The 26,946-nt window shown below is 35.4% G+C and overlaps 1 protein-coding gene across 1 annotated transcript in view; it reads left to right on the top strand.

Annotated features, from left to right (window-relative positions):
- The window catches only part of TRM11 (tRNA modification 11 protein), a 112,554-nt gene extending 104,496 nt beyond the window's left edge, over positions 1 to 8,058 (top strand). Inside the window, exon 6 of the mRNA XM_089829732.1 lies at positions 7,402 to 8,058. Within this exon, the coding sequence (XP_089685858.1) occupies positions 7,402 to 7,977 (576 nt within the window). The 3' untranslated portion in view covers positions 7,978 to 8,058. The remainder of the gene's footprint in view (positions 1 to 7,401) is intronic.
- Positions 8,059 to 26,946: the final 18,888 nt, after the last annotated feature.

The following is a 26,946-nucleotide window of genomic DNA, read 5'->3' as shown; positions in this document are numbered from 1 at the left end:
GGAATTAAACACCATGTAAAAAATAAAGCCAAGGACTTTGAGGGGTACTGAACTGAGATCTTGAAGCTTGGCAGCCTGATACTTTTGCCTCACATAAAGCCTTGACAAAGTTGTTTAGCATCGTTTTTCTCAAAAAATAGAGCAAAAAATCATTTTTTGAGAGTTAAGATTTTTGAATGTGGAAACCAGAATGATCTAGCCAAGTACCAAGCCATCATTATTAGCCCTCTCTTGGAAAAGTTTATGCTTTGATACATAAATGAAAAATTAGCTATTGGGTTGAGGCCAACAATAAAAGAGCCAATGGATAATCTGACTTAAGAAATCAACACACTGGTACTGATGAGCTTGTCACCTTCAGAGTTATTGCTTAGTCATTAGAGACGAAAAGAGGACCTCATTAGTTGTTTGACAAAGCCAACATCTAGGAAAAACTAGAAAAACTGGTATCTCTCTAGAACATCATAAAATTGGGATTAGACTTTATGAAAAGGTTATTGCCAAAATGACCTTGTCACCTTAAGAGTTATTGCTTAGTCATTAGAGACAATAAAAAGGAACTCGTTAGTTGTTTGACAAGCCAACATCTAGGATAAACTACAAAAACTGGTATCTGTCTAGAACTTCATAATGGTGTGATTACTTGATGAAAAGGTTATTGCCAAAATGAAATGCAGCAAGAATGGTCAATTTATAGAACTTGCAGCATCAAAATAAAGAAATGGTGCCCCATCTCTTCCACCCTCTTTTGGCAATGTTGCGCTCATTGTGAATCTTTTACCATATGTTGCTGACAATGATTGGGCAAAGCTCTCGTGGATCTTCACAAACAGTGCAAAGTTCTCCAACTATTTTGTAATAATTATGAACGCTGTAAAACATTTACAAATCTGAGCTAATAGTAATAAATTAGAAAAAGATATTATCCAAATTTTGGAGGACAATAATATGATGTTTGAAGAGGTCCCATCTCCAAATATGTTGGCATCGACATTGTGTACTATTTAAATTAGAAACAAAGCATTCATAAGATCATAAGAGAATCCATAGTGGCTGCAAAGCTTATTATGGTCTTGAAAACATCTAGAAATGCTGACTTATTGCGCTTGGGTAGAAAAAATCTCTTTTCAGAATCTTAGTCTACTCTGTATGGTTGTGAAGCTTGATCTTGCAGTATCTCTCACAAGCTGAGGATGATAACTGATAACCATTTTTCGTTTTTCTCTTATTAGTCCCATTTGGGAAAAATTCACCCTATTTCATAATTGAACATCCAAAAACTTTTACAAGAATCAAAATGACTTGGGTACCTTCATTTCTGTCTTGTTTAAAACTTTAAACATAGAAATGATATTCCATAGAGAAACATTCTATAGCAATAGAGAAACAAGAAGAGATAAAATATGCCATATCAAGGAGAATCGCAGGTTTGAAACTTTTGGCTGGGAAGAGCTATGACACATGAATGATTGGAGGTATGGGAACAACAATTAAATCAACTCCAGTTATAAGTTATACACGAAAGTCAAAAGAATAATTAAATTTAATAATTCAATGTTGCATTTAATAAGTCCAAGAAAATGACTTGGTCTTTAAAAGTAAGTGTTTCATCATCATATTAATTTAGTTCCTGTTCTCTGGCCTTTTGCCAAATGTTCATTTGAGATGTTCTGGTACAACTTTTGATGTTTTATGGTAAGTGTGGCGAGAGTGCTAGTATTTGCATGTCTTTTTTCTTGTCTCTGATTTTTCTTTCATTTCAGAGAGTGGCAGACTTATTGATGACCCCCATTGGTTCCAATTTAAAAACAATTTGTTCATTTCTTTTAAAAATTGTTAAGGAATTAAAGGTCTTCCATTACTAAAATTAGGTTTAGTGAATATGATAATCAACTAACCTAATTTAGAGCTGTGACATATCATTTAATGAAATACTGAAATGATAGAACTTGCTGATTTTGGAGACTGATAAATAGCTGTCTATTGTTTTGAATCTTGATCATAATTTGTGAACTATAACTTCAAATTATAACTTCTGAGTTGGAAGTAGAAGTGCAAAAGCTGAATTGGGTTGCTCTTATAATTTGGTGGATTGATTCTGAGCACTATGGGTTTGAACTTGAGTGCTGTGGAATTGGCATTTTGTGTAATTTTATTTGTTTTGTGCGGATTTGAGCTGACGATGTGTTTTTGAGTAATTTGTTCACCTCTGCCTTGGTGATATTTGAATGTGTCAAAATCATAGTTGTGTGGAGTTTCCTGATGGGGTGACACAGGGACATTCGGCTGGCTTTCAGGCACGGGGTAACCACTGGCCTGAATTTGTGGACTATGGGGGGACGACGTTCGAGTAGTGTGGAGGGTGGTACTGCCATACAAATTGTGGTGAATTGAAATCTTTAAGGCAATTCTGTGTTAAAGTATATAGCTTCTGTTAGACAATCTCTGAGTAATAAATCTGAACTTATATACACATATATACATATGAATATGTCTTGCACATTGGTTACTTTCAGAAATCAATATCAAAATAACATTGAATTATCATATTGATATATATGTGTGTGTGTGTGTGTCTATATATATATATATAGACACACACACACACACACACACATATATATCAATATGATAATTCAATGTTATTTTGATATTGATTTCTGAAAGTAACCGATGCACACATATATTTCATTTGTGAAAAGATCAAATTTATTATATATGATTATCGGCATGGCTGTAGATGCCAATCCTTATCTATTTCATAGGATTATCGGCATGACTGAATATGTCTTGCATATATATATATATATATATATATATATATATATGATAATTTAATGTTATTTTGATATTGATTTCTGAAAGTAACCGATGCACACATATATTTCATTTGTGAAAAGTTCAAATTTATTATATATGATTATCGGCATGGCTGTAGATGCCAATCCTTATCTATTTCATAGGATTATCGGCATGACTGAAGATGCCGATCCTTATTTGGCCTCTTAATATTATTGATCATGCAAGTATTATGTGTGATTAATGCACAATAATGAATCAGTGCAATATATACCGATCTGCATTAGCATTTGTTAAATGCTAACTAATCTGTGATGAGTTACAGTGGTGAATGGTCATGTCTCTAATTATAGACATGCCCATTCACCCATGTACATCATCATGAGATTATATATACTAAGTGAATTCATTTTTGCAAGTATTGAAATCAATAAATATTAAATACAAAGCAAGATCTGGAGAACAATAACAGTTTGGTAATTGAAAGCATTGCTTTATATATATATATATATAAAGTTCTGCAGAAAATCAGATCCATAGACATTGAAGTTTGAATCTACAACATATCAATAAAAACTTAGTAAACATTTAGAATCTGGAATGTAACATTTCTGTGAGTGCCCCATGGAAGGCAAACTAGTTTCACAATGTTAAAGGTTATAATCAGTATGTAATTGCAAGCAACTTGTATTACAAAGTAATTGGTAAAATACTTTGTTTGATATTAATAGAGATCAATAGATAAATTTATACAAGAGACTGAACGATGTTTCCTTAGGAAACAATCGTAAAAAATAGAAACATTCTATTCTAGAAACAAAAAACTAAATATTAAAAACATTTTAATATTTACAGGAGATTACAATAGATAACCATTAGATACTAAACAGAGATAATAGAAACTATCTATAATCGTAATACCCTTCTCGTAGTGGTTAATCTATCCAGAGCACGAAGCTGTCAAAAAGCGTAAGAAGGTAGATTTTGTCTGCTTAGAGTGCTCCACACTGTTCACTGTGGCCTGTGAACTAGATTTCTTAGATAGGGCAGCTAAACGCTTCCGAGAGTCAACCTTCATGTGCCCATACTTGTGGCAATAGTTGCATTGAATGTTCTTTTTTCCTGGAGCCTTCTAAAGCTGGAGCAAAGCTCGAGGACCTTTGCTGAGAAGACTGCTGTGAACCACCTTATTGCTGTTGCGATATTGAAAGATGGTTAGCAGCTGCTGTTTCCACATGTCATAATTGCGACCATTGAACTTCGAATTTCCCTCAAGAAAAATATTAGTTAGAGATGCCATAGCATGTTTTTTAGTGAAAAAGCATGAAAATAGAAGGCATGTACTTTGAGACACAAAAATAGAAGACCCAGAAAAAATGAAGAGGTACCCAAAAGAGAGCTCAGAAAACCCAGATGGAACATGTCGGATTTTGGATATGCTAGCTCAAAAATTGAGGCACCCAGGAAAAAACGGACAACCTAGTTGAGCTCTCGAAAAACCCACCGAGAATTTGTAAAAATATTTTTTTATTGAGTACAAAAATTTAGGGCTTTTAACAAAAACGGCCTTGGCTGCAAAAAAGCTTTAAAAAAGCTTCAAAAAATGGCAGATTTGCAAATAAATTTGCAGAATATGGGTGCGAATAAACAACAGGGGTTTGTAAAAACCTAGACGCCTCCAAATAGGCAAAAAACCACCACTTTTTTCTTAAAAAAATGGAAAAAGGGGCCACAAAATAGACGTGTGATTTTTAGAGAAATTTGGACGCAAGTGGCAGAAAAATATGGGCATGAGTTGCAGAGAAATGGCACCCAACAAACCTCCAAGTAAACAACAAAGAATAACCCTCGATTTTCAAAGGATCCAATCGCGCTAGTTGCAGATAGAAGGGCGCGAGTTTGTAGACCGGAAAAAATTGCGGGAGTTGCAAACAAAATAGCGCAAATTTTTTTTGTTAGGAAACCCTAGTCGAACCAGAGGTTTTGGAAGCAAATATGCATGAAAATAATTTCAAAAATAAAAGGTAGATAATTTCAACCAAGAAATTATAAAAAATTTTGAATTCTTTTAGAGTACTGGCTCTGATACCATATTACAAAGTAATTGGTAAAATACTTGCTTGATATTAATGGAGATCAAGAGATCAATTTATAGAATAGATTGAACGATGTCTCCTTAGGAAACAATCGTAAAGAATAGAAACATTCTATTCTAGAAACAAAAAACTAAATATTAGAAACATTCTAATATTTACAGGAGATTACAATAGATAACCACTAGATACTAAACAGAGATAATAGAAACTATAGATTATCGTAATAACCAGTGGCATCCAGAGTAGAGGTGCAAAAGATGATCGTGCTATGGGGTGACATTTCCCCAAGACCACTGTGGTAATCCTTTCCTAGGTCAATCTATTTGATGGCTCAGCTCTTTGCAGTTTTGTGAAGATTCAAAAAATAGCAGTCTCCAATAGCTAGATTGCTCAGATGTAGACAAAGGTCTTTGCCCCTTAAAAAATTTAAGATTACCTAAATGATTCTCCTTGACGTTGCTGCATTATCCTGCATGTGAATTGATTGCACATTGAATGTGTTTAGATACAAAGACATAGCAATATGTTGCACAATACACTCACAAAGTTGACTTATAACAATTTGTAAGAAGGCATGGGGATTTTGTACTTTAAACTCTTAACATTTGAATTCTAGTTTCTTTCGCACGTGCCATGAGATCAATCCCTGGCAGCCTGGAAATTAACTCGGACAGAAAAGTGATTATCTTAGGGCAGAAATAAATGTATGGGAGTGGGCGCGGAAAGAATTGCATTGATGAATGTGTGGGAGTAAACAGGGAAAAGGGCATGAGCGGAACTGAGCACATTGATGAATGTGTGGTTGTAACCAGGGATAAGGGCATGAGCAGAACTGAGCACATTGATCAACTGAGCCACTTGTCCGTATGTAATTACCTTTGATGCAGTCCACCACTGTGGTTACAAACTAATGGTAAATGACATGAGCATGCAGATTCATGATTACATTTCGCTCCTGCTTTCATGTGCACATGAATCTAGCATGAGCATGCATTTAAGAGTAAATGGGCATTCTTAGTCAATTTGAAAAGTAAATGTTTAGGCGCTCATAAAAAGGATACAAGATCTGTATAAAGTAATAAATCATTTCAAATTCTTTGTGTACGCTTCTAGTTTGAATGCTCCATTGAACATGAAAAAGAGTGAAAACATATACATAAGTAGTTCCCATGTCATCATCACAATAAGCATAAATTGCAAGTAGTTTCAATAAATATATGGTTGTGAAACTAATGTGAATTATTACTGTGAGGACTGCAAATGACCTGGTCAAAGCACAGCAGTGCTGCAGAATATGTACGTTGAGGAGAAGACTCCAAAGTAGTTATATATGAAGCTAGCTTTTTGCATTGAATCTGTCACTATTTTGATGATGTAATTGCTATTGACAGTAGTGATTTGGTATGCTGTTCTATATTGGAAAATTTTCCCAGAATGAATAAAAGGTTGTCAAACCAATCTCACAGTTTCTGCTCGATCTTGCAATTAGCAACAGTGATAATTTTTATATGATTACAATAGCAAGTAGTTGCTGGAATCATCATTATATTTTTCCAGTTGATGGAATACGATTGTGGTGAAAGCATGCTGCAATATCTTCTGTTTGAATTTCTGCAACATTTGATATTTCTGCAGGATCTCATGATTGAATTCTGGTATCTCAAGAGCTGAGCTCAGGAGCTGTATTTTTACGAGTTTAGGAGGTAGCTTGATGAAGTTATACTGACTAAGAGTATTTTTTTTTGTCCAAAGGAAACTGTTCGGAAAATATGCGATTCTACTTTTTTTCTTGTTGGCATGTTCGTTCTTTTAGTACTACAAGCCGTAAAAGGAGGTGCTAGAAAATAAGACTCGCCTTTTTCAATAAAGTGGCCTTCCTGATTTAATAGTGTGTTATAAAAGTTAGTAATTCAGTTATTGTCAGTTATGTTTCACATTCCTTAGGAGATGAGCCTCTTGGTAATGAGCACACCAAATATTTTCTGAATATAAATCTTTATATTTTGGCCTTCAATAGTATCTTCTAATTTAATGGTGGCAACTAGTGATATGGAATCGTACTAGTTTCCACATGCAAACGAACATGTTTGCTTCGGAGATTGTTGAGAGATTATTTTTTGGATCTAAAAGAGGCTTTATGAAGAAAAATAAGGTGACATATGCACATTTGTCTCCTAATTATCTTCTCTCAGGAAGAATGTTATTTTATGTAGCTTCCAGGAGAGAGTTTTCAAAGCAAATTATTTGAAATTTATAAATATACAAGCATAGGCTCAAGTAAAACAAAACCATTTGTTGGTAGACTGCCTGCTACTTGTTACTCAAGTCTTGTATGTGTGTAGAGTAGTATCATAAATCTAATTTTTAGTAAAATAATGGCAGTACAGATATTGAAATGCTTTTATTTTCGATGGTGCTGGTAATGTGAATTTTATTGAACTTCAAATGTAAAGGATTTTCTTATCTTTCTCTGTGATACTTAAGCCATTATTTTTTAATAATGCAGATCTTCGATGCAATCATATGTGACCCCCCATATGGTGTTCGTGCTGGGGGACGGAAATCAGGGGGCAGGAAGTTGCTGAAGGGGGTGAAAGGTCCATATGTTATTCCAGAAGAGAAGAGGAAAGATCACATTCCTTCAACAGCTCCATACAGTTTGGTAGAATGTGTGCATGATTTGCTTGATGTTGCTGCTCGTTTGTTGGTTATGGGTGGACGGCTTGTTTTCTTTTATCCTGTGGCCATAGACGAAGATGCTAAAGATATTTTTCCAGATCACAAATGTTTTACATTGGTATCCCACAGTGAGCAGATTCTTAGTACAAGATATAGTCGCTGCTTACTGACAATGGAGAAAACAGCTAGGTACACTGTAGATGTTGCTGAAATGGCAAGGAAGAAACACTTGGAATTCAGAGAAAATCATGGCATGTTGACAGAAGAAAGTAGAGAGAATGGAACTCTCCGTTCAAAGGTTTTCAGCCCTGCTGACAACTTAGAGGTTTCTTCAGGATTATCAGAAATGAACATTAAAAGTGATAAAGATTGGAAACCCAAGTACAGAAGTAAATATGTGTGACATTATGCTAAATTTTGTCTCTGTATTACAGAACGGATGCTTTTATCATCAAATATATTTCTTGTGTAGTGTTTGTCCGAAGAGGTTAAGAAAAACATTCATCACATGCATATTGTTCTTAAGTAATTTTTTAGCAGAATACTACCTATAGTATCTCCGTATTGTCATGAACCATTATGTGGGAAAAAAATAAAATCTATGTGATGCCCTAGCATCAATTTAACAGAAAATGGACATCAATTGGGTCTCAAAGTTACAAGCTCTCTGAATATAAAGTTTTAACACATTGCCCACACCTGTTATGTTTTGATTGATCATCCCCCATTCTGACAATATGAGAAATTGGTCCATGGAATAATCCAAACGAGATTAACAATGATCTTCAATACCTTCTTTGTTAACATGAGAACAAACCTCCGAATAGCTATTCTGAAACAAATGCCAAAAAGTCGTGAGTTGCATCATAAAAAATAAACAAAATCTAGGAAGATGATGCCAGTGATCCAGGGAATGTGCTATGGCATCTTAATGCTATAGTGAGTGGGAAGGAAATTTCAATTGTGCAAAAATTTCTCAAGAAATGTTTTTGATAGAATATTATTTTACAGTGGTGTTTCTGTTATCATCATTTGCAGTGTCAGGAAACTTATGTATCATGTTCAAACATCTTATTCAAAGCATATGTCAATTTATTCAATATTGAATTGTGACAGCCCCTCCGACCACAAGGAATATTGTCACGTTAATTAAAGCTGTCATGTTAATTAAAACGCTACAAGTATAACAATGATCCCCATGGCCTCAAGTTCGAATCACTCCTGGGTTTAAGAGATGAGACATCTTGTGGGTGGCTGATCTCACCCATGGGGCGACTCGCCCTAGCTCACACAGGCCGCTGGTTGTTGGTCGATGGGCTAGGTCGCAGGGATATATATATATATATATATATATATATATATATATATAAACAATGATCCACGGTGCATTTCCACTCAGTAAAATCAGAGGTCTGCACTTTAATTCTGAGTGAGTGAATGAAAATGACTTCTGGATATTCGAAGTCGAAGAACAAACCTCTCGATTGATGTGAGTTTTGTTCCACTATAACGTGCATAATCAAATACTTGATGCTTCAAGTAGAAACTTCTAATAATTAATCCTCTTGATATAAGGTCATCTCTCATGCTAAGCTTGCAAAGTAAGCTCATGAAATGACTTCAAGGTTTCTATAATTGTGAATACTCATTTTGCGAAATAATGTGAATTCTTGGTAATCACTTAGGGGACTTGCGCTATTCATTCAACGAATATTAACTCTTTCTCATATAGATTTGGCTTTACAACGTGCAAAAAAATATAGGCCAATTTCCAACTTTCTCACGTGAACTCAAATTTAAACTTATTTCTACTACTAACTAGGAATGCAAGGAATCATTGACAACTTGGACTCTACTAGATGTAGCTTGATAAATGGCAACACCCTCCTAGTCTAAGTTTCGAAGTGATCACTCAAATGGTTTTCAAATCAATATCCACCCTCTTCAATCCCATTGATGGATGCAAAATAAAGACTAGATACCATTTGAAGTTGAGTTCTTTCAATCATCTACTTACCACACATGACACTCTTTACCACAAGCAAGAAGCTAGTGGCCTAGATTTGTCAAGTCAATCAAGTCAATATTCACAATCACTTTCATTCAACTAAACTATTTCAACATGAAATAAAGCAGATTACAAGTGAAAGATTAATGAAACATGCAACACTTCAAAGCAATACTAAGCAATTCACCATGAAGAACCAACAATGAATTATCCATTACGTTAATAGCATCATAACAACATTCTGATCAAGTTTCTCCCTTAGCTAATCTATTCTAGTCTCCTACACTACCAACTCTCTCATACTCTATTATCCTAAGCTAATGAATTACAAATGAGATGGGCTTGGTCTTCTATAGTAGTTCCATTAAAATGAAGGGACAAGATCGATTTAAGATCAGGGGCCAAGATTTGTTCCCATAAACCCTAATTAGGGTTGCCAAATTTGTACCCAGTTACACGAGGCCACCAATTTATGAGCCAATAAGAAAATTATAATGATTTTGATAGCCAACAAGGAAATAAGACACTTGGCATGTCGTGATTGATTGTGTTTGAATTTGAAATTTTTTTATTGGAGATGAGCAATTGCCACCTCATCATCCTTATCTTGTAGATCTATTTAATCTTGTGCCTTAGAGTCTTGGCTTGACAAAATGTTTGTAAAATTGCAAATTCTTGCTCAATTGTTAGAATGTAACTTTGATGAAGAAAATCTTAATTCTCAATCCCTCTAACTTCGATTAACTCTTTTGAAATTGTAAACCCTTGTGGATGGATGTGATGGTGCTTTCCCACGTTGCTTTATCTTAAGAGTTTTTCATAGCGTGACTTGGATTTGTGGCTTGAACCTTCTAGACTTGGTTCAACTTCTTGAAATCTTTGTGTAGTTGGGCTTGAATTGGAATCACTCTTGGATGATTTGATCTTGAACCCTTCTTCTCATTTGGAATTCTCGAGCTTGAAGTCTTGAGCTAGAGTAACCTTGAATCTGCTTGGCTCCATCCTCTTGAATGATTACATCACAAAACAAAAGGGGATTGCCTCAAGTTTGTAAGATAGTGAGAAGGAACAAATTGAAAAGAAAATTCAGAATTTCAAGAATTAAATATCCACATCTATGTTTCTTAAAATTCATCTTATCACAACCAAATGGCTCCTCCTTTGTTGCTCGAGGTGAATTTCCTTAAATCTAAATTATGATCAACTCTTGCAAATATCTAGGAATTTCACTCTTGCGGCAAAGTTCCATTTTCTAACTCTTGCAACCTTCAATCACAATTCAAGATCAAGTTTATCATGGAGGGGAAATCTTGAGGAGAGAGGATTTCCATGAGCGAGATGCTCTGATAAGAGGATTTTCACCACTTTTGCAGTAGTCATCTTGTCAAAGAAAAAATATCTTCTTTCTTCACTTCATCTTTTAAACATTGCATTAATCAATTTGCCACCTTAGTAAGGATTCCCAAAACCAAGTTTGTACCACCTCTCTTTTTCCTAAGGCAAAATCTTGAAAGTTTGGGGAGAGATGATAGCTAGTGGAAATATGGGAGTTGGAGGATTTCCAAAACTTTCCAAAATTTCTCATAATCCTTCACCCATCTCTCGAGCATGTAAAACTTCATTATTCATACTAAAAAAATTCAATTCACTTGGACACAAGCAACAAAAGTGCCTCAAAACAACATTGAAACTCCCTCTTAAACTTCCAGACTTCAAGCTCAAACCTTGATATTTTTGAAGCTTGCTAAGGACAAAAGACATGGAAAAAGTTGTTATCAAGGACCCTAAAGACAGCTAAAATCTACAACTAGAGAGAAAAGAGGACTGCCCATTTTTAATGGGGCAACAGGTGTGAAAACATCACAATACTCTCCTCCAAATTAAAAAACACCCCAACCAAAAACACCAGAAATCAACCACAACCGCTACAAACATATGGGCAACATAGTCAAAACTTAGGAAAACTCCTTACACCTCCTCACAATATTTATTCTACCACTATTAATCACAATAGAGGGAATTTCAACCCCAAACCAATAGCTCCAAGAAAAAAAAAACCCATGAAATGGGTATGGAGAGATGGGAAAAAATAAGACATCATACCCAACAAGGCGAAGCCATCAATATTGGAAAATATGATCTCAAAAAAACTCTCCAAGAGATATACCTACATCATAACAACCACCTCTAGATTATCAATATGAAAACTTTGGACTAACTACTCCATGAATGTAACCATATCAATGCCATCCTCCAAAAGCCTCATAGATATGATCTCCTCAATGTCATCTTCCAAAAGAACCACACCATTAGAAATGAAGAAGCAACAAATACAACATCCAATGAAATATTGGTTTCATTGATTGTAAGGAAACTTATTGCAATATGCAGTCTTTGATTAGATATTTTTGTTGGCATAATTAATTAATGATGATTGGTTGAGTTACTTGAGAAGGATAGTGTTCATGATCCGTTGGAGAAGACTAGAACATGATTTGATGATAGGACAATCATTTATATTGTTGTCATTAATGTCAAGCTATTTGACTAAGTGTTTTGACATGTTACCATATATTCATTGGAGAAAAGAGTGAGTTGTTGAATGAGTTAAGTGTTGCTATCGTACAAAAAGGTTAAGTGTTGTGTTGTGATGTTAAGTCTTTGATAACACACATTTATGTGAAGAATTGAGAAAGTTATGAAGACAAGAACTAAACTGGGTAACTATTGAGACAATAAGATGAACAATTGAATGATTTGAATGTTTCTTCAAATTTATAAAGGAATTAAGTGAATCTATTGTTGGATATGATTCATGGTGATGTTGGTATGAAATGGTTATGATAGCACCACATAATGTTTACAGGTAAAGGTAATTTGATTAATTGGAAGTGACATTGACATGAAAAAATAATAGGTGAACTAGACATATGAATAGGTAAACAAGATCTTATCGGAAAACTAAGTCTTATTGGTAAATAGGAAAGTAAACATGAGAACTGGACAAAGTGGTACAAAGAAATAATAGGTAAATAGAGAAGGCTTATTGGTAAACGATAAGGGGTAACTCTGTAGATGCAACTATGTGCTAGCCTAATGCCTTCTTGAGACATGAAATGTGAAATTCATATATTCTATCTTGTTGCCTTTTGGATGCTCCAACATTTATGCAAGCTCTTCAACTCTCCTTAGTATCCTCTAAGGCCCATAGAAACACGATTTAAGTATAGATTGTTTGTATGGCTATAGGCAAAAGGAAACCAAGTCCCCAACCTCAAATGATCTCTAAACTCTATGCTTGTCTAGATACATCTTTTGTTGATTCTAAGCATGTTGAATGTTATCTTTCAATGTCCTAAGGATATCTTGATAATTTTTATTGCTCCTTCATATGAGGGGCCTAACTATTATCAAAAACCAAATTCACAAGTTATAATGCATCATAGATTTGTTCAAGGCCCTATAGGAGAGATGCCAATCAACATATGAAAGGTGGTATTGTAACAATATTCACCCAAGTGAAAGTATCTAATCCAAGAATGTTGTTGTCCTAAAATCTAATTTCTAAGGTAGTCCTTCATCCACTTGTTTACGATTTTTGTTCATCCATCCATTTGAGGTTAGTAGAAAGTGCCTGGTGTCAATTTTGAACCTGCCAATCACACAACTCTTGCCCAAACATATTTATTTAATTGGTTGTCTTGATCACTAATTACAATCTTAGGAAGACCATACAACCGAAACACCTCTCCAAGAAATAAATCCACAACTTGAGGTGCTAAATAATTTATAGGGATGACAAAGAAATTGAATATCTTGTCAACCTATCCACAACTGCCAAGATACAATCTTTCCCTTGAATTTGTGGAAATCTTGTAATAAAATCAATGGATATTCATACCCACTTTTGTTCAAGTATGGAAAATGGATGAAGAAGGCCTACATGATAGGTGTGTTTTGTTTACCCTTCCAAGAGAATCACTCCCGCACTTGACTATATATTTTGAATAAACTTGGATGTCTTTCTAGAAGGTTACCATGCAATGCCCTCATAATGTTGTCCTTCAATTTAGATCCTGATACAAGATAGATTATGTTCTCATGATAAATCACATAATCTAGTACATAATGCATTTCATGTTGTACCTATCCAGCTACAAAATCATAGGGAAATGTGTTTTTGGAATACTCCACAAACAATTGGGATTTTCAATCAGCTGAAATCTTAGCAAGAGAGGATCAATAATAACATTCTTTTTTTCCTTGATAAATTACATTTGAAATCACACCCCTAAATCTTTCTTATAGATTTATGTTGTCATTCATTGAGATCTTTTTGTTCCAAGAAATACTTAAGACTCTTGTGATCAGTATTGACAACAAACTTTGCACTCACTACATACTATCTAAAATTAGCTAGCACATGCATGATAACTATCACCTCTTTGTATTTAGCACAATCTCTTTGAATCCCTGAGTTCCATGCTCTCAAATGTAATAGGATGCCTACTCTACATCCAAACTGCACCAATTCCTTGACCTATTACATCACAATCAACAACAAATGGTTGTGTGAAGTTAGTATAAATAAAATATTTTTCCATCTGCAAAAAGGCTTACTCAAAATGCATTGGCCTTCCTCTTTTGTTTCCTTTGTGTTTTTGAAGATGCACACACCTTGCCAAGTGCCATCAAAGCTCGCATCTAAGGATCTTCTTAGCCCTTTTATATTGAGCCCTCCTCCACAAGTGTCACTTGTCCTTTGTATCACCGCAACCATTTTTACTTACAAGCTCAGGCCCCTAATCAGTCTAGACATGTGTTAGCCTAATTTTAGCCTCTTGATGAAGAGGTCAATTTTCCACATCTTTTAATGCTTCTCTGCCATGTGTCACATCTTCCACAGTCTCAATGAGGTGCTTACAAAAATGGTCTCGGTTTCAACTTGCAACCAATATGGTACATGCATCCAATCGACCCCATTTATGGAGCCCCTTTTGCAAGAAATGATTATTCTATTAGAAATAGGGAATATTAAGAGGGGGGTGGCAGGTGGGAGTGGGGGGTGAATCAATGTTCCACAAACTCTTGCCCAAATATGGATATTATTAACAATTTTTAAACTTGCATAGATGAACAAATTGAAAAGTAAACATAAGCATAACACAATGCAACTCATAACACCATTATTTGTTAATTAGGGAAACCCTAGCCAAGGGAAAACCCCTGTGGGGATGATATCCACAAAATGATCCACTAATCAAAAGTATATTGTGAAAGATATTGACTCTGTTAGGAGTCTATTACATATGTATAGTGTGTCTTTTTTGGTTAGAGGATCAGGTCTTGTTAGAAGCGTCAACCCTGTTAGGAGTTGTTATTACAATACAAAAGAGTGCAAGATGAACCCATTGCTCAAACATGCATATATAACTATACAATGTTATCAATAGAGATAGATACAAAAACCTTATACAATGCTGACATCATCAACATTTGATTTGCCTTAGTATTTCCTTCTTGAAAACTGCATATACAATTGTTTTGATTTGATCTAGTGTCAAGTTCACATCTATACCAATCACATAAAGCGCACATGCAAACATTATATCAACTCTTTTGTATTAGAAACCACATATGAAAAATGATGGAGACACAACCCAAGAACAAAATGGACACAACAAAAAGGGAAAATTATATTAACTGAGAAAATAAGCTATTACAAACAGTACAGAGAAGATAAACTTCAGAACATGCCCTAAGGCCTTACAATAGCATAAATATGGAGATAATTTCTCCTTTCAATATCTCCTCTCAAACTCCACTCCGAACTGCCTTTTACAATGCCAGAAATCTCCTTAAATAGACCCCAGAGGGTTAAGGACTAGGAGTACATTCTAGAAAGTGCTAGTAGGCATCCACCGAAAAAATAGAAGGTTCCAAAAGCTGCGTTAGAAGTCGATGCAAATCTAGAAGAATCCAGAAATGGTAACCGAACTTTCAGGAGGCATAACTTTTGAACCGTAGCTCCAATTGACGAACCGTTTACATTTTCGGAAAGCTCTCGAAGTGCTCTATAGCCTTATGGAAAAGCTTCGCTCGTCCCCCATTTTTTGACCCTTTTTGAGGTCATTTAATGCCCCAAACCTGACTTTGAAGCATTCTTAGGAGGTCTCCAAAACTTTAAAAACTACAATAACTTTCAAACCGTGGGGCCTATTGACCTGATTCTTTTTCTGGAATGCTCTAAATCATGATTATATTCATTTGGCCAATTCACACCTTCTAGTTTACCAAAATGATGGCCCAAATACATGCTCCTATTTTTTTGGGATTTTCAAACGCACTGATAGTGGAACTGTGAGAGTTGGAACCTTTATTTGACCCAAATGGGTATCCAAAAATGAAAACACATAAAAAAGAAACTAAGTCTAAGTACATTTTTTTTTTTTTGGGTGACACAGGATTGCCCTTATACCTCTGGATGCTCCTGCATCAGACACCCAGGGTAGATTGAAAAGTGACCCTGTAACTTTATAAATGGTAGAGGAAATCCCAAATGGGAAACCTCAACTGCTGAAATCCAAGTTGAGTCCTCGATCGGCCGTCCTTTCCACTTCACCAAATACTCTTCATACTGCCTGTTTCTAGTACTCCTACCCACACGATGATCTAGAATGTCTTCTATCTCCTCCTTCTTAGAAGCAGGAATTGGAGATGGCTCTAAAACCAGCTCCTCATCTGCACCATCATCATGATACTTTGTTAAATCTGCAATGTTGAAGATGGGAGAAATGTGAATACCTTCTGGTAGCTCCACCTCATATGCATTTCCCGAGTCATGTTTCTTCAGAATTTTGCAGGGGCCAAATTTTTTCATTTTCAGCTTGTTGTAAGTACTGGCTAGAAATCTTTCTTTTTGTAAGTGCACCATGACTAAATCTCCTACTTGGAATTCTTTATGTCTTCTCCTTTGATTAGCCCTAGCTTTATACTCTTGATTCATCTTGGTAATGTGTGCTTGAACCTCCTCATGTAGACGCTTGATATGTTCAGCAAATTCCTCAGCTTCAGCACTCGTCCTCTCCCCGTGTTCTATCTTCCTCAGCTCTGGTGCAGTCCTTGGGCTATTCCCATATACAATTTGGAATGGTGATTTTCCAGTACTCCTATTTACAGAGTTATTATAAGCAAACTTTGCTTGTGGTAGAATCAAATCCCACCCCTTGGGCTTATCCCCAACTAAACATCTTAGCAAATTGCCCAAACTTCTGTTTGGCCGTCAGCTTGTGGGTGATGCGTGGAACTGAATTTCAAGTCTGTTCTCAACTTTTTCCATAATGTCCTCCAGAAATACCCCACAAATTTAGTGTCTCTATCAGAAACTATACTCCTTGGAAGACCATGTAGTCTTACCACCTCTTTGAAAAACAAGTATGCAATATGGACAACATCATGAGTTTTGTGGCATGGAATGAAATGTGCCATTTTGGAGAACCTATCAACCACCACGAATACTGAGTCATTACCCCTTTGTGTCCTTGGCAATCCAAGAACAAAATCCATACTTATGTCCTCCCATGGCCTTGATGGAACAGACAATGGCTGATATAGGCCAGCATTATGACTAAACCCCTTGGCAACTTGACAAACCTGGCAACTCTGTACAAACTTCTTCACATCTTGTGAAATTTGAGGCCAAAAATAATGTTCTCTAAGAATGGCAATGGTCTTATCTCGACCAAAATGTCTTGCCATCCCTCCACTGTGTTTCTCCTTAATCAGATTTTCCCTCATGGAACTCCTTGGAATGCACAATTGACTCCCCTTGAACAACATGCCATCCTGAATCAAATAGTCTAACCACTTGGTTCTATCTACAGCAACAGGTTCTTTACAAGCTTTCCATGCTTCAGCAAAATCAGGATCTTCGGGGTACAAATTCTTGAGTTCATCAAACCCAACTACTTCAACCTGCATTACTGTAAGCAATAACTGTCTCCCACTTAGTGCATCTGCAACCCTGTTAGATTTTCCACTTCTATGCTTCAACACAAATGTATAGCTCTGCAAGAACTCTACCCACTTCATATGCCTCTGATTCAATTTACCTTGGCTATTTAGGTACTGTAATGCCTGATGATCAGTATACAAAACAAATTCCTTTGGCAATAAATAATGCCTCCATTTCTTTAAGGCCTGAACTATTGCATAGAACTCTTGATCATAAACAGAATACTTCTTCTTTGCATCATTCAATTTTTCACTAAAATATGCAATAGGCTCACCTTCTTGGCTTAATACAGCCCCAATAGCACTGCCACTAGCATCACAATCCACTTCGAACACTTTTCTAAAATCTGGAAGTGCCAACACAGGTTGTTCTGTTACCTTCTTCTTCAGCAATTCAAAACTTCTCGCAGCTGTTGCAGTCCATTTGAACTCTTTTCTATCCCCTCTTATTGTATCAGTTAGGGGTGCACCTATGCCACTGAAATTCTTAATAAAATTCCTGTAAAAACTAACCAGACCATGAAATGATCTTACCTCAGTAGTAGACCTTGGATTAGGCCATTCCAAGATGGCTTTTACCTTCTCCGGATCCATTTTGAGACCTTCAGGTGATATAACAAACCCCAAATAGACTAACTCCCTTTTTGCAAAGTTACACTTCTTCAGATTAATTAACAATTTCTCTTCCCTTAGCCTTTCAAGGACACTAAGAATATGCAATAAATGTTCTTCCAAAGTCTTGCTGCAAATTAAAATATCATCCAAATAGACAATAACAAATTTTCCCAAGAACTTCTTAAGTACCTCATTCATGAGCCGCATGAAGGTGCTTGGGGCGTTCGTCAATCCAAAGGGCATGACTAACCACTCATAAAGACCCTCCTTGGTCTTGAAGGCTGTTTTCCACTCATCTCCTTCTCGAATCCCTATCTGGTGATAACCACTCTTTAGATCTATCTTTGTGAAGTACTGAGCTCCACTCAAGCAGTCCATAATATCATCCATCCTTGGCAAAGGAAATCGGTACTTGATGGTTATCCTATTTATAGCTCGAGAATCTGTACACATCCTCCACTCTCCATCCTTCTTTGGTGCGAGTACTGTAGGTAATACACATGGACTTAGGCTCTCTCGAATCAAGCCCTTCTTCAACATCTCTTGAACCTATCTATTTAACTCCTCTATTTCAGTAGGAGTCATCCTGTGAGCAGCCTTGTTCGGAAAACTAGCTCCTAGAATCAGATCTATCTGATGACTGATTTGCCTTATTGGTGGCAATCCATCTGGAACATTATCAGAGATAATATCTCCAAACTCCCCTAGTAAATCTGAAACTTCAAATGGTATTTCACTACTACCTTCTTTATCTTTCGTAGGAATCAAAGCATAACACATAACACATATGCTGATGTTTCATGCCATCTAAAAACTTCCTTCCATCAACAAGACAAATCCTAGCACTGCTACATACCTTTTCACCTTCCTTTTTCATGGGCTTCAATTTGTAGCGAACTCCATCCTTTGTCAGAGAGTATGTGTTTGCATGTCCATCATGTACTGCATGTCTATCAAACTGCCATGGTCTACCCAACAATAGATGGAAAACATCCATCGAAATAACATCATAGAGAACTTCATCATGGTAACTCCCAATTTTGAATTTTACTAAACATTGTTCACTTACTAGGACCTTATGATCATCTTTTACCCAAGCAATCCGATAGGGCTGGGGATGTTTCTCCCTCTTGAGCTTCAGCTTAGAGACCATCTCTTCTGATACCAAGTTATCAGTGCTACCACCATCAATGATCACATCACAACATTTATCCTCACACTTGCATCTGGTACGGAACAAACTCCTCCGTTGCCCTGGTTCAATCTCACCACTTAGTAGGACTCTTTCATTTACCAAGGTCTCTCCTCTTTCTGCATCCTCTGAATGTGATGATTGTGCATCCTCATCCACATGAGCAACCCTAGCTTGGCCCTCAACTCTCCTATCTGTCCTTCCTTGTCATTGAGGGCATTCAAAGGCATGATGACCTTCTTCATTGCAATGGAAATAGGTACCACGGAAGCCTCCTCTTCCTTGTCCACGTCCTCTACCTCTTCCTCTTTGATTTCCAAAGTCTTGATCATGGGAGCGGTTGAAACCCTCATTCCTCCGGTTCCGTCTAGTACCCACATATTCATTTTTCTTTTGGGTTTCATTGCGGCCTCCAGATGATCTACCGCTTCCCCTTCCTCCTTGACCGCGCCCTCTTTGTCTTCCTTCAAACCTTTTATTCAACTTCTCTTCAACTCGTAGGGCAAACTGGTATGCCTCTTCAACGCTGGTCATTCTTACCAGACTTAATTCCTCCTGGATGCTAGGTCGCAACCCACTAATATAATGAGCAACCTTCTCCTTATTTGCTTCTGCATGCCCCACTCTAATCAAGAGTCGGTAAAACTCCTCTGTATATTCTTGGACTGATCTTCGTGCTTGCTTTAACCCATGCATCTTCTTAAACAAATCAAGCTCGTAGTCCACAGGAATGAACTACTTCTTCAATTTGTCCACCATGCGATCCCATCTTGTGATCTTCTCGTTTCCTCTTCTGTTTCTTTCCAATTGAACCTCTTGCCACCAGATTTTGGCATGGCCTTTTAGTTTGGCCTTTGCAAACTTAACCCTATCTGGGTCCCTTATATCCTCATACTCAAAGTATTCTTCCAGTTCATTGATCCAGTCGATCAACTCATCTGGTTTCAAATTTCCTGAAAATACACCCACTTCAATTGTGGGTCTTTTCCCAAACTTAGTAATGGCCCTAAAAAGCCTTTCCTCTACAAGATTCAGAACTTCCCCGTCAAGTTCTCCTTTTGGTCCAATTTCTTCTTCTTCATTGTCATCCTCACTGTCGTCACCAACGGCAACATTTGCTCCTCTACGGAGCTCCTCTTGCAATGCTTGTACCTGCCTTTGGAGGGCTCTAAACTCCTCAGGATTAATAGCTCTGGCCCTTCCGCCACGCTCTCTTCGTGGAGGCATCTTCTAACTCGAACCCACAACCACACAGTCTTGGTGCAAATTGCCTCACAGTTGGCGCTCTGTCTACACACTCAAGAAAACCCGCTCTGATACCACTTGATGGAGACACAACCCAAGAACAAAATGGACACAACAAAAAGGGAAAATTATATTAACTGAGAAAATAAGATATTACAAATAGTACAGAGAAGATAAACTTCAGAACATGCCCTAAGGGCTTACAATAGCATAAATCTGGAGATAATTTCTCCTTTTAATACCTCTTCTCAAACTCCAATCCGAACTGCCTTTTACAATGCCAGAAATCTCCTTAAATAGACCCCGGAGGGTTAAGGACTAGGAGTACATTCTAGAAAGTGCTAGTAGGCATCCACCGACAAAATAGAAGGTTCCAGAAGCTGTGTTAGAAGTCGGTGCAAATCTAGAAGAATCCAGAAATGGTAATCAAACTTTTGGGAGGCATAACTTTTGAACCGTAGCTCCGATTGACGAACCGTTTACATTTTTGGAAAGCTCTCGAAGCGCTCTATAGCCTTATGGACCAGCTTCACTCGTACCCCATTTTTTGATCCTTTTTGAGGTCATTTAATGCCCCAAACCTAACTTTGAAGCATTCTTAGGAGGTCTCCAAAACTCAAAAAATTGCAATAACTTTCAAACCGTGGGGTCTATTGACTTGATTCTTTTTTTGGAATGCTCTAAATCATGATTACATTCATCTGGCCAATTCACACCTTCTAGTTTACCAAAATGATGGCCCAAATACATGCTCCTATTTTTTTGGGATTTTCAAATGCACTGATAGTGGAACTGTGAGAGTTGGAACCTTTATTTGACCCAAATGGGTATCCAAAAATGAAAACACATCAAACAGAAACTAAGTCTTAGTACATTTTTTTTTTTTTTTGGGTGACACAAGATTGCCCTTATACCTCTGGATGCTCCTGCATCAGAAAACCCCTTGGAATCCCATTTAATGGGATTCATTTGAAGCATTAAAATTAAAGCTTCTTGGTGTCATTGTGTACATGTATATAGGTGTGTCCTTTTCGCTTTCATTAAGTTGAATGTCTGTTTGATTTTGCATCCTATTTTGTGTGCTATGAGGTGGTAAAAAGAAAAAATCTAGAAGGAAGTGTTGCTACCCACATTGTGGTTCATAAGCTTAGTGACCCTCTCTTTGTTGCACTGATATCATGACACAAACCAAATGCATTTTGGTGGTGGTGTTTTATTTTATGAAAAGATTTTTGGGTCTTAACTTGTGGATCCCAAGAAACTCATTTTTTGTAAAAAGGATGAGGTAGTAAGGAATGTGCATTTTTTGAAGGCACAAATGGTATTTAAAATAGTCACATGTGTTTAGTACACAAATAAAAATTAAAGGGATCACTTAATGATGATAAATCTTATAATGCATATAAAGGACAACTACATAGTTTTAAAGTGTAAGGTATCTGCCATCTTGTCCAACCATTATATTTCTCAAAGATTCTCTACAAAAGAAGACATCTTAGTTCTTTTAAATCACAAACTCAAATCAAAACTCCAATATTCTATAGAGAGAAAATTGAAGGACAAAATGGCACAAGATGCATGCTTTTCCAGAGTTCAAGCATCATATAACTGTGTTGACATCTTTGGAGATGTATCCTATGCAAACCTATAAGTTCTTTCAAATCTTGTATATTATAGGACTTCTTCAAGAGAGAAGGGTATAACAAGGCACTCCAATGTACTGTTGGATACCCTAGAGGAGATAAGTGAACCTAGCTAGGTTGAGACAAGGTTCTTATACGCAGATGATAGATAGATAAACTTAGACCGATAGGCATGAAAATCTAACCAAGTTATGGAAATGTGGAATCACACACTCTGTGGTACTAGGGCACCACATTGCCCAAATCTTATTACTTGTTGTGTAGATTTCTATGACCCCTTAAAGGGTGTTATTCAAGGTTGCAATATTAAGATACAAATTTTCTCTAGGGCTATATGCGAAATGCTTTGCGTTCCTCCCCCACAACAAAATGTGTTGGAGTCATTCAAAAGAGCATCACTCATAGAGTGCTAGAATACAATATATGACCAATATACCTTCTAAAATTATTATTTTAGACACTACAAACAAAATGACATTCTACCTAAATCCCCTCTTAGAATTAGGAACATACAATAGGAAAATATGAAAGATGTCTATTTAATGTTGGCCTTTATCTATGCTAATGAAGATGACTATGAGGTGGACCAATACTAGATAGGTCTATGGTTTGAAATAAAAAAGAGTAAGGGACACTTTGCCTTTGACTATGCAGATGTTTTGGCCACAAAAATCCGCACAAATGTTCTCCTTAGCCAAGATGTAATATTTTAGCACATGTAATTTTTGGTGTACATATTTTTGCACCAAAATGTATTGTTCTTTGAATAACACATGAGTTTGAAGATAAAGGAAGGACAAGGGAAAAAATTACCAGTCATAATGTGGATCCATCTGTTGTTAGCTAGTAACGATTTCTACGAGTTCTCACAAACTTTCTTAGTGCTTGTGGTGTGTGGTTTTAAGGGTTTAGATGTTAGTAACCCTTTGTATTTCCTTTTAGGATAGATGGTCTAGTTAAAGTATGACATACCCAAGTGCGAGTGGTTCTTTGGAACTAATTTCACAAATTGTTAGGATACATGGGTTCATTGCAAAACCCTTTCACTTGCCTTTCTGCATCTCCAACAAAACTCTCACCTTAGAGATGATACAAGTGGTCATGATAGAAACCAAGTATGACACATCCAACCAAGAAAGGTCCATCATACCCAAGAAGAGGACCCTAGTGTTGTATGAAGTGGTACTTGGGGGCGGGGAGGGGTGAATCAATATAACTAGTAAACCACTAATTCAAACTACTAATAATGAAATTAAGTAAGTGTGCCAATTAACCACATAAACACCATACACAAAAAAATTATTTTGGTATCATGGGAATCCTTGTTAGAAGGTGAAAACCAAAGTAGGGATGATACCCACAAGCTTTCCACTATAGTAAAAATATTGGCCCAGTTAGGATCTACATGAGTACCCCTTTTAAGGGTTCACCTTGTTAGGAGTGTTTTGTACATTGTTAGGAGTATAAAAAAGATTTTTTAGGATCTATCTCATTAGAGGATTTAGAACTCCTTCTAAGAGTCCACCCTGTTAAATTATTTACACAAAGAGTAATTAAGGTCCACCCAGTTAAGGGATTTCAAATTGCTTCAATTGTTAGGGAACAACAAGTTGAATTATCTATTTATAGGACTACTTTCTTGCAAGATAATTTCTTCTCTATTCACTCAACAGATCTCCTGTTCTCAATCTCTTCTTGGCAACACAATCACACTCTTTGTTGTCACATGAAATCTCTCCACTATCTGTTCTCTCCCTTTCTTCTGCTCTTCATACAACAACATACAAATACTCTATCCCTTTTTCCACTTAATATTCACCATCCATTAAATTTATAAACTATCCTCACTCATACCTTATTCGATTCACATATCCCTATGTTCTTTGAATGTCTTTGATCACCTTCTTAATGGACATTAGGTTCTCTAGAATAGTTAAAATGGTTTTGACCTTAATAAACTTCTTCTTGAATATTCTCACCATTATTGCTTCTATCTCATGACTCCCAACTCATCACTTCTCTAACTAATTAATGACACATCATCAACCCTTATGTTCTGATCACATTAATCATATCGATCATAATTGTGATAATTTGTCATAAGTAAATCAAGAACATTCTCCACAATTATATTCTCATATGTAGAATACTTTTCACCTATCATTATTTAGTGTTTCTATCCTAACATCAATCTATATAGATATCAAATATTCTTCTCCTATTATCACTCTAATTAATTCATACTGCATCATGACTTCCATCAAAATATTCATTCTATTATCACTTACATATTATGTATATTGGTTATGTCCCTATAGACATTATCTTCTTCTTGCCTTGTCTCACCAATAAGTCCTCCTTAATTCTATGACTAAGTTTCCTTCAATGACAACCAAATACATCACTACATATGAGTTCATCTCTCAATTTACTAATATTCTCATGCCATTCTTATCTCAATGCCAATAATCTCCCCCTTTGGTATTGATGGGAAAACTAAATACCACTATATGCTTTTTTTGAGTTTTATAAGATTGTTTTATGCAAATATAATAGCATTGCTATCCTATTGATATGTTTCAAATGCAGATCTGAATGACTTATAAATATGAGAGGAGGAGACATGTCTTTATGGTTAATCATTATTAAATAATATATTAACAATAACACACACACACACACACACACACACACACACACACACATAATATAATATAACTATATATACATAATATATATATATATATATATATATATATATATATATATATATAATATAACTATATATACATAATATATATATACATATATACATATATATATGTGTGTGTATATATATATGTATGTGTGTGTGTGTGTGTGTGTGTGTGTGTGTGTGTGTGTGTGTGTGTTCTTTTTAAAAGTTTTATAAGATTGTTTTATGCAAATATAATAGCATTGCTATCCTATTGATATGTTTCAAATGCAGATCTGAATGACTTATAAATATGAGAGGAACCATGTCTTTATGGTTAATCATTATTAAATAATATATTAACAATAACATACATACATACACACACACATACACACATTTAATATAATATAACTATATATACATTATATATATAATATAACTATATATATATATATATACATATATATATATATATACATAATATATATATATGTATATATATATATCTACATATATATATATATATATATATATCTACATATATATATATATATATATATATAGATATATATGTACATATATATATATATATATATGTACATATATATATATATATATATATGTACATATATATATATATATATATATATATATGTACATATATATATATATATATATGTACATATATATATATATATGTACATATATATATATATATGTACATATATATATATATATACATATATATATATATATATATATATATATATATATATATATATATGTACATATATATCTACATATATGTACACACGCACACACACACACACACACACACACACACACACACACACACACACACACACACAAGTAGTTATAAGAGTATTTTCTAAATGACGATTCACCAATTACCATAAAAGATTTATCTCTAGGTCGATTCAATTCGACTGAAGTTGCAACCTTAGCACTCCCTCTTATCTAGAGAGGATTGTTATAGAACACATTATGCTCTCAAGTATATGGAGAGATATCATCTCAGTATGATATTCTTGGAATGGAATATTTAAGGATATCAACATATATCCATCAACTTAGATGTTATCAATATAATCTGAAGTATGATTTAACAAGAAATATCAATCATATGCTATTAATCATATTATATTCTTTTTCTATGTGCATTAACATCAAATCCTAGATGCCTACCAAAATAATATGTTATATATGGGAAAGATGTGTGTTATCTGATCTCTGACACTCTGGGACAACAACTAAATGTAGTCTATTAGATAACAATCATGATCTCAAGTACAAGCACTTAATTTAGTCCCATGACAAGTATCATGACTTTGACACACTCTAGGACATCAACTTAATGTAGTATGTCATGGTATTTTTATTATCATTGATGTCATGAATCAATGAGAGGAACTATCTCAAGATATATACTAATATATACAACTCGATCAAGGCACAATCATAAAATATCAAATAGCATGAGATATTAGTATGTGAAGTAAATCAAACATATACATATATGTATGTATATGTATGTATAAATATTTATATATGCATGTATATACATATACATATGTAACATCAGATCCAACCAAAACTATTACTTTAACACTTCCTATTAGGGAGGGAGGATATGATCAATTCCTTAATCCCAATAATCTCATACTGCATAAAAAATTCTCATACATAATTATATCCCTTTAAGAATATATACTATCTAATTTTTGACACATTCTGAGATACAAACATAGTCAATCAGATAGTTAGTCTTGATCTCATGATATTCGACTCAATCTAGGACTATCATGATCTACTTATTGTCATGACTTTTGGTAGAGTTTGGGACAACAAGTTAATGTAGTCTATCATGACAATGGATCAAGAATACATCCCAAGAACCATAGTATCATGATTTCTAACTCATTCTGGGATTGCAATTAATGTAATCGATCATGATACAT

The sequence above is a fragment of the Cupressus sempervirens genome, chromosome 5 (genome assembly GCF_028749045.1).
Source record: "Cupressus sempervirens isolate cs-2001-9-10 chromosome 5, ASM2874904v1, whole genome shotgun sequence".
Classification (NCBI taxonomy): Eukaryota; Viridiplantae; Streptophyta; class Pinopsida; order Cupressales; family Cupressaceae; genus Cupressus; species Cupressus sempervirens.
The sequence above is the reverse complement of the archived record's forward strand: the minus strand, read 5'-3'. Positions and strand labels throughout refer to the sequence as shown.